At 44.4% G+C, this 9,633-nt stretch overlaps 1 protein-coding gene across 1 annotated transcript; it reads left to right on the top strand.

Annotated features, from left to right (window-relative positions):
• The first annotated feature begins 1,813 nt into the window (after positions 1–1,813).
• Positions 1,814–8,354, top strand: SAP18 (Sin3A associated protein 18). The gene is made up of 4 exons (XM_068984459.1): positions 1,814–1,942; positions 2,059–2,168; positions 5,734–5,856; positions 6,082–8,354. Exons 1-4 carry the CDS (start codon positions 1,814–1,816, stop codon positions 6,236–6,238), a joined length of 519 nt encoding a protein of 172 aa, XP_068840560.1. The 3' UTR covers positions 6,239–8,354.
• Positions 8,355–9,633: the final 1,279 nt, after the last annotated feature.

Raw genomic sequence — 9,633 nt, 5'->3', positions numbered from 1 at the left:
GGGTCTCCTGCATTGTAGACAGATGCTTTACCATCTGAGCCACCAGGAAAGCATAATACACTGAAAATGTTTTCCTTCCAGCTTTAGGTAGACCAGTTGAAGTTGACAGAGATCCAGAGATGGAGACATTAGCTGAGAATAACCAAGCTTGGTTATATTAATGGAGCATGTTAATAGTTTTTAAATGGCTACACAAAAATTCACCATTTTTAAGTTTTTTTGTTTTAAAAAACATGCTGATATGACAACATAATCTAACAAAACTGTTTCAAAGGAAGTAAAGACAACTAAGTGCTACTAGAGCCACCTTACAGAAAATACCTAATGAACTTTTGGCCCAACCCAACAGTGTGTTCCTTTTGGTTGCAGTGACATCTACTGCTTTTGGGAGTTCTGTTGCTGCCTGGCCTACTACAACTCAGTGAAGTATTCGAGCCTTGGACACTTGGGTGGTTTCAGACTTTCGTTCTCATGAAAAACCAGCCAGGATTATTCCTGTAACGTCTGAGGATGTTCGTGAGCCAGCTTTTTTCTAGAGTACACACCATAGAACGGAACTGTTACATCTGAAGTACAGGCACCTTCACTGTTACCATGCGACCCTCTGCCCAGGGCGCCAGCCTCAGAGAATCCCGTCTACCCACAACACAGGTCACGCGTCTCCTGTCAAGCCAGTGCGTGTAGTCCGTCTGAAGTATTCAGTTCAGCTCAGTCGCCCAGTGGTGTCCGACTCTTTGCGACCGCAGGAACTGCGGCACGCCAGGCTTCCCTGTCCTTCACCAACTCCTGCAACTTGCTCAAACTCATATCCATTTGTCGGTGATGCCATCCAACCATCTCATCCTGTTTTCCCCTTCTCCTCCCACCTTCAATCTTTCCCAGCATCAGGGTCTTTTAAAGTGAGTCAGTTCTTCGCATCAGGTGGCCAAAGTATTGGAGCTTCCGCTTCAGCATCAGTCCTTCTAATGAATATACAGGACTGATTTCCTTTAGGACAGACTGGTTGGATCTCCGTGCAGTCCAAGAGACTCTCAAGAGTCTTCTCCAACACCACAGTTCAAAAGCATAAATTCTTCAGGGTTCAACTTTCTTTAAAGTCCAACTCTCACATCCATACATGACTACTGGAAAGACCATAGCTTTGACTAAACTGACCTTTGTTGGCAAAGGAATGTCTCTGTTTTTTAAATATACTGTCTAGGATGCTCATAATTTTTCTTCCTGAAAAGCCAGTCCCTGTGGTTTTAGCGGGTCCGGGTTAGCCCTGCGCTCCAGAGCCTTCGGTGTTGACCGGACTCCTGGACTTCTTCGTTTTAAAGCACCTTTCCAACTCTTTCCCCCACTTCCCACCGTGCTTTTCTCCAGGAGTCCATGGACGCTTTGGATACCAGCTTTCCGGCCACCACACGCCTCTCAGTCGTCTCCTCCCAGTAGGCTTCTCTCTTAAATTTTGTTTTTCCTCATTTTAATCTAATCAGGTCTACCCGCCTTTTCCGGTTAGCGATTGTAGTTCACACAACAGCGCCCCGGCCTCCGCCCTGAGGGCCGCCCACTGCAATTCAGAGCGCGCGTTCACTCTTAGCTTCTGCAGTACCGCTTCCGCGTCCCTCAGGCCGTCCCTCTGCGGCGCGAGCCCCTCCTTCAGCGCCCCACTCGCGACGCCAGTGCCCGCCCCTTCCCAGGAGGCAACGCGCAGGCGCGCCTAACGGGCTAGCGCCTAGCATAGCTAGTGCGCCTGCGCCGGGAGACACCCCGCCCTCGAGCTGGTCATATATAAAACCTCGAGCGTATCCTCGCGAGAGGCTTGGTTCTCATGCTCGCTGCCGGGGTCGGAGGTCAGAGCGAGCGTCTTGCGGGCCGGAGAAGGAAGATGGCGGTGGAGTCGCGCGTTACTCAGGAGGAAATTAAGAAGGAGCCGGAGAAGCCCATCGATCGGGAGAAGGTGAGGGTCCGGAGAGATGCAGGGGTCCCTGGGGAGGTGGGGCGGCGGTGCGGGGCCGGAGGGAAGGGTCGGGACCGCGCGTGCAGCCTCCTGACTCCCCCCTGTCCCGCCCCCAGACCTGCCCGCTGCTCCTGCGCGTCTTCACCACCAACAACGGCCGCCACCACCGCATGGACGAGTTCTCCCGCGGAAACGTGCCGTCCAGCGAGCTGCAGATCTACACTTGGTGAGTCAGGGGGCCGGGGGCCCGCCTGCCGCCTTCGGGCTCTCCTCGGCTCGGGGCCTCTGGAGGCAGCTCGAGGGAGGTCGAGGTTCGGTGAGGAAATGGTGTTAACTCGTCTTGTGGCACTTTGACCGCTCACGTTGAAACTTCTTGGTTGTAAAGAATTGACCCAGGACTGCTGTCACTGTTGTGGCTGCTGGGTACGGAAGTGACACGTCGGGCGTCCAGTACCGCAGCGGCTCCCAAGGGGCTCTTGGTAGAGGGTGGCGCTAGAATAATTTGGGGAGGGGAGTGGTGCTGTTGGGTGATACTCGTCGTCCTCATAGAGCGCGGGTGCTAAAACGCTCTTCAAAACAACGAAACCGGGTGGATTTTGATGTGCTTAATGGAGAAGCTTTTGATGTGTTTACTGAGGGTCTCCCCCTGAATGTTTGTGTACCTTCACTACCCACGTCTAACTAGGGCCGTTACGTACAGCAAGCCGTATGCAGTTCCTTGGTTTGACGTTACAGTGGCTTTATAGTAGCAGTAAAAGGTGTATAATTATTTAAAATATGCCTAATGTAAAATATGTGACATTTGTCATTTTAATTGTTTCAGGGTACATTTCCGTGCAACCATTACTACTATCTATTTTCAAAACTTTTAAATTCCCTACAACAGGTCTGTACCCAGTAGGTAATAATAATGGGAATTCTTCATTTCCCCTGGTCGCCACTATGTATGTGAATCTGTCTCTTTTAAGTACTTCATATAAATGCTCTCATATGGTATTTGTCTTGTGTCTGGCCTGTTTCACTTATAATCAAGGTTTATTGATGATTAAGGATATGAAAAAACGTGATTGTTTTTTATGACTGACTGAATAACGTTTCATTGGAAGGCTTTGTTACATCTTGTCTGTCCACTTGTCTGCTGGTGAACACAGTGGGATTATAGTATGATTTATGGTCAGCTAAGTTTATGTAGTATGATTTCAGTTCAGTATTATTCCAGGAAAACAGCTCAGGAAGGTCGATTTAACTTATAGAGAAGAACTTTTATTAACAGATTGATGAACACTTCTGTTCAGATTAGTCTATATTTCCTCCAATAAATTTAGAGTTCCTACTTGCCAGATACTTGCTTTGACTGAAGAGTATAAAGAGGGTTACATCCCCTCTCTAGAGTAAACTCAATCTCCAAAAGAAAGCAGATGGAATAAATGGAGGGTGAGATTGTGCCACACTCTCTACTCTCAATCAAGGAAAAAAAAATTACAAAAAATTAAATCCCGTCCTCAATTGTCCTGTCCATAAACTGCAACCAAACAAGACCACCTTATCTTACACCTCAAAATGGTGGACAAAGACAGACTGGATGTTGGTGAGGGACAGAACGGAGCCCTGCTGTCATTCCAGAAGCAGCAATGAGGGAAGATTGGGGATTCTCAATTTGTAGAAATAGATTGAGGGGCCAGAGTAGGTGGCCTTGAGATAAGTCCAGGAAAGAGGAGTGAGGAGCCCAGCAGAAGCTAGTTGAATTGGCGTAAGTCCAAGGGACTGTGTGGAGCTGGGGGAACACCCCATCCCAGGAGTGATAGATCTTGTGATTGGGTGGTCACTAAACAGGTTACTGGAAGAGAATTATCTCAATTACTGAAATAGGGTTCAGTGAGAAAAACAGACCAATAGGAGACAGAGCAAGAAATGGCTTCACATAGTTGTGGGGATTGCCTAGGTCTGTGGTGCAGGCTGGAACTCTCCATCATAAGCTTTTGGAATTTCTTCAGGGAAGTCTTTGGTCCAGTATGAAGCCTTTTCAACCTGATTGAATGAGGCCCACTGATTGATTGAATGAAGTTTACTCACATCATCTTGGATAGTCACTTTAAAGTCAACTGATTATAGATTTTTGATCCTGTCTCAAAAACACCTACCTTAGTGTTTGTTTGATTGAATAATTAGGAGCTGTAGTTTCCTAAATTGACATATAAAACTGACCCTTACAGTCACCAGGAACTCTTGCAGAGATTTGAATAATGAGAGGTTAAGTATAGCCTGATGGTGGGAATGGAGAAAAAAATAGATTGATCTGTCTTTTGGCTGCACTTCAAAACTTGCAGGATCTTAGTTCCCCAAGCAGGGATGGAAACCTGTGCCCCCTGCAGTGGAATCCTGGAGTCAGCCACGGGACCACCAGGGAAGTCCTACTTGATCTGTCTTTAGGAGGTAGAAACAACAGGCCAGCAATGGGAAGAACTTTACCACTCTTAGGTTTGTGACCTGGGCATCTAAGAGGGTGATGGTCATATGAGAAGAAGGGCATGTTTGGGGGACACTGTAGAGTTGTTTTGGGTGTATTGAGAAGGATTCAGCAGCAGTAGAGGAGGAAAGGTGATGTGATCATTGTGGCCTTTTTGCTCTCAGTGCAGCTGAAGCCATGGTTTGTTACCTCAATGTGATGTAGTGGAGATGGTGTAAATTGGGAACTGAGTTAAAACTAGATGACTTCTTGGGTGTTTGACCCCCTGCTTAATGCCTTAGGGCTCTTCACGGGTGCCTTGCATCCCGGGTCACTGTAGAGCATCCTTAGACAGTGCTGCTGACAAGTTCCTTTTACTCCATTTCATGCTCCCAGGTGTCAGGGAAGAAGACAGTTCAAAAACTTTTGCTCCTAATACCTGATGCTAATATTTTTAAGAAGAGTTTTCCAGATTGTGTCATATTGGCTCAAGGTCTATATAAAGTTCTCAGTTCAAATAGAAATTGGCAGGGCAGGAATATATATTGTGAAAGGAGCCTATGCTTAGCCTTGAAAATTCCATGTGCTTCGTTGGCTTTTCCATCTATTGCAGAAATCATCAGAACATTCAGTCTTAGAAAGGAAAACAATGCACAATCTTTATGAAAATGCTTTCCTGACACATTGATTCTAAGATGCACTCCAATTTCAGAGATGCTAAAATGTAGAAAAGTATGCCTCTGAAATAATGAAAAACAGTTAATTTGAGAATTTGGATTAATTTGGACTAGTTATCCTTAAGTGGATAAATCACTAGGTCAGTGAAATGTTGCATAGCAGCAAAGGTAGTGGGGGTAATTTTGAAGTCCCTTTAGCACACTACCAGTCTAGTCTACCTTCATTCATGAAAATTTCAAACACTGAGGCTGATAAGGGGAAATAGTATTTGGGGGCAATCCCATGGACGGAGGATCCTGGTAGGCTGCAGTCCATGGGGTTGCTAAGAGTCGGACGACTGAGCGACTTCACTTACACTTTTCACTTTTATGCATTGGAAAAGGAAATGGCAACCCACTCCAGTGTTCTTGCCTGGAGAATTCCAGGGACGGGGGAGCCTGATAGGAGGCTGTCTGTGGGGTTGCACAGGGTCGGACACGACTGAAGCGACTTAGCAGCAGGAGCAGCAGCAGCAGTATTATTAGGTGCTTTAAAATTAAGTCAGTTGTGAGACCTTGACAGTTTCTAACAAAGTTGCAATTGAGATACACGTAACTAATTCATTATATGTCAGTATCCTTGTTACATTATTGCTGATTGTCTTTTTTTTTTCCTTAAAAAAATTCAGGATGGATGCAACCTTGAAAGAATTGACTAGTTTAGTAAAAGAAGTCTACCCAGAAGCCAGAAAAAAAGGCACACACTTCAATTTTGCAATTGTTTTTACGGATCTTAAAAGGCCTGGCTATCGGTAGGTAACTTTTCATTTTTAATTCCTTATAATCTCTTGGATTTCAGTATGTTTTAGCTGCTAGGAATAATCCATATTATTTTACTATCTAGTTTAGATTATTATGTATCACATTTTTATTGTGTTCTAAGATCATGGAGCAAATCCAGCCCCACATTCACTTTTTAGGGGACACACAGTGTCATTGCTCAGCCACCCTGTAACAGTTGATCTCCTTTCCTGCAGAGTAAAGGAGATTGGCAGCACCATGTCTGGGAGAAAGGGGACTGATGACTCCATGACCCTGCAGTCGCAGAAGTTCCAAATAGGAGACTATCTGGACATAGCGATTACCCCTCCAAATCGGGCACCACCTTCTTCAGGGCGCATGAGACCGTATTAAATTGTACTTGCTTTTTCTTGAATTTATTTTCCAGTCAGTTATGTAAAATAAACTTTCACTTCTTCCTCCCCTCCTATTGCCATTAAGCCTTTAAACTCTATAAACAAATTGTAATGCATCTATTTAGGAATTAGATTTGGCTTTGCTATGGTATATTAATAGAAACTCCATATGTTTCAAGTTCTGTAAAATATGAAAAGTGCTCTTAGCATTCTATGTAAAACTGTATTGTTAAATATATGTTGCAATCATTATGAGTGTGAAAGTTAATGGGGCCTGGGTTTGGGGTTTAATATAGTATTGCTTGTTTATGCTAAATAATGGAGTTGCTATGTTTTGGCCCAAATGGGGCAGAACAAGAAAGCCATATTATCTTAAATGGAACGGGTTTGTCACCTAGAAGCTTGTATGGAGTTGGGAAGAGGACCTGTGGGAATGAGGGGGTACAGCTGTAGTGTTTTGGAACAGTCTGAGCTGAGGCAAGTTGAAGAAGCTGTCTGTGTTTGAAGAGAGTGGCCTGCCTGAAACAGGGTGTGATAAGTTAGAGAAAAGCTGCCACAGTGAGGACGTTTACGCTTTAAAAATGGGGAAAACAGAGCATTTTGAGGGCAGGAAGTAGTATAGAGGAACAAGGGTTAGAACTTAGGATAAGGATAGATTTACCTTGAAGATCTGAAAATGCAGGGAGAATGAAAGAGGAAACTTGAGAGCATGGGAGAGGGTCTGGGATGAGGTCAAGCTGAGTAAGCAGGGGTGTTCACTCTCTTCAGTGCTGGGACTGACTCATGTCTGATTTGAGGCAGTATACAGAGTGGTTAAAACCAGGTGGGCTGAACATTTAAATCCTGGTTATGCTAGGAGCACCTTGGACAAGTTACCTGAATTTGTTTTTGTTTAAAATTTGTAAAATACAAGTGACAGCCTACAGGACTGTGAAGACTAATAATAAAGTTAGCCATAAAGTAGGACTTTATAAAACATAAACAGAACGGGCGCTGTCTCGTCCACAGAACAGTTCCAGTCTCAGTGTGCAGTATGTGATTAAGGCCTATTACCTTCATTCTGTTGCATAGAAAACTTGGAAACTGTGTATCCCCAAATTAAAAAATACATATTACTAGCAAAGTAAGATTGTAGTAATTTGATCTTGTACAGACAAAAGCAGCCTTGGAAACCTAACACTTGTAGGATTGGGGTCAGTCAGCCAGCACGTAGGTGACAGTTGTGGGCCTGGAACCCAGACCTAGGGCCTCTTCTCCACTGAGTTTTGCCCCAAACCCCTCAGTGCTTTATTCATTCAGACCAGCTAGGCTTGAGCTCCGTAAAGTCATAAAATTAACTTAAACCTGATATATTAGAGAAGAGGAACCATGATTAATTACCATCCTATTTGTTTGTGGAGAAGAAACAATGTACTCTGTAGATGAAGACAGGAAGTCAGTACAGGACTTCCCAAGCCAACTTTTCATAATGGTATGAACTCCTCCAGTGGGGTTTTCCTGTAATTATTCCAGGTTACTCTCCCACTGGCTGAAAATAAAGTGGCTTATTTGCTTTGTTTCAACATGGATTTTTTTTTTTTTTTAGGTAAAATTGGTATATATAACAATATATTAGTTTTAGGTATACAGCATAATTTATTTGTATACACTACAAACTGATGACAAGTCTAGTTATAATATGTTGACCCCCTTTACGCTTCCTGCCCACCCCTCACCATTGATGACCAATCTGCTCTCTGTATTTATGAGTTGGGTCTTGTTGGATTTTCTCTTTCAGACTCTACATACAAGTGAGAGCATGTGGTATTTCTCTAATTTCACTCAGCATAAGCCATCCATGTTGTTGCTAATGGCAAGACTTCATTTTTTGGCTATTAGACAAAAAATGAATGTATGTGTATCTGTTGCACAATTTTTTATCTGTCCACCCACCCATGGACACTTAGTTATTTCCATACCATGGATATTGTATCAATAAATAATGCTGTAGTGAACAGGTGGGTGCAGATAGCTTTTCTTCACACTTGCCAACACTTATCTCTTGACTTTTTGATGGTAACCATGCTGACAGGTGAGTTGTTAATCTCTGTGGTTTTGATTTGTATTTCCGATTAGTGCTGTTGATCACCGTTCCATGTATCTGTTGGCTACCTGTGTGTTCCAACATGGAATTTTTCCTTTAAAGGTTGTGATCTTCCACCAAAAGTACAGTTAAACAATACTTGGTGAATTTAACATTGAATATAATGCTAAGACTCAAAAGACTTGTACTTAGTCCTTATTTACCTCTGGCTGTCCAAGTATGGCTTTGAGGTAGTAACTGAGCTGTCTCATGGTCCCTGACAGCACCGTGCTTGGCCTTCAGTGTCCTGACTGCCTCATGCTCTTGTGGTTTCCCATTGTGGGGTGAAGTAGAGAATGCTCATTGCCTGTGACATCTTTTCAGTTTTCTCACAGGGTTTAGGACCTTGGCAGGGCTTCTTCAGTGGCTCAGACGGTAAAGAATCTGCCTGCCAATGCAGGAGATACATGTTGGATTCCAAGATCCCCTGGAGAAGGAATTGGCCACCCGCTCTAGTGTTCTTGCCTGAAGAATCCCATGGACAGAGGAGCCTGGCAGGGGGGTCCATGGGGTCATACAGAGTTGGACACAGCTGAGTGACTAAAGCAAGCAAGCACAGGAGCTTAGCATCTTCAGTCCTTACCTCAGTAGGGAGTCAGTGCTGAGTTTATACTTATATTTTCATGCTCATAGTGGTCACTGGGTGAGGTAATGTTTCAGATATCAACTCTGTGTTTGTGCCTGTAGGGGTAGCTGTGAAGGGGAAAGAAAGCAGTTAAAACTGTTAGGTAAACTCTGTTACTCTTAAATAGAGCTGAACTCAGCCTGTTTCTGTTCTATCGCAAATTCCAAACTTAGTTTCAGTGTGACCAAGCAGTTATAATGTTAGTGCTGAGTGGTGCCTGATCTCATTTCATCTTCAGCACTGAGGTGCAGGCAGTGGCTAAATCTTCACTTCAGCTGAAATGGAGGCCTGCTTTAAATAACAGCTCGCAGTGTGGGCTGTGAAGGGAGGAAGCCAACAATGGATGACTGGAAACATGTTTCCAGAAATAGTGCTGTTGTCTTCAGCTCCCTTCAGGCTGGCGTCCACCCAGCTCCACCAGTCCTTTCTGGCAGTGAAGCCGTTGTCTGTGAAGACTCTGCCAAGGGACGTCATCTGGAGCATGTGGACCTGGTTGTCTTTGTACAAACCAAATGCCTCTTTTAAATAATACGGTCATGGCTTCTGGTTTTAGTATCAGAGCAGCCAGTGAGGTCTGTGTGTCCTTGTGTGTACTTTATTGCTTAGATTGTTTAGTTGCTCAGTCGTGTCCGACTCTTTGTGACCC

Source organism: Capricornis sumatraensis, chromosome 12 (genome assembly GCF_032405125.1).
Source record: "Capricornis sumatraensis isolate serow.1 chromosome 12, serow.2, whole genome shotgun sequence".
Classification (NCBI taxonomy): Eukaryota; Metazoa; Chordata; class Mammalia; order Artiodactyla; family Bovidae; genus Capricornis; species Capricornis sumatraensis.
This window is presented reverse-complemented; position numbering and strand designations above follow the sequence as displayed.

Excerpts from the sequence above, each read along its gene's own strand:
- SAP18 (XM_068984459.1), top strand. The coding sequence starts at position 1,814 with ATGCTCGCTGCCGGGGTCGGAGGTCAGAGCGAGCGTCTTGCGGGCCGG. Across the intron at positions 2,169-5,733 it reads GAGCTGCAGATCTACACTTG|GATGGATGCAACCTTGAAAG; the intron begins GTGAGTCAGGGG and ends AAAAAAATTCAG. Across the intron at positions 5,857-6,081 it reads CTTAAAAGGCCTGGCTATCG|AGTAAAGGAGATTGGCAGCA; the intron begins GTAGGTAACTTT and ends CCTTTCCTGCAG.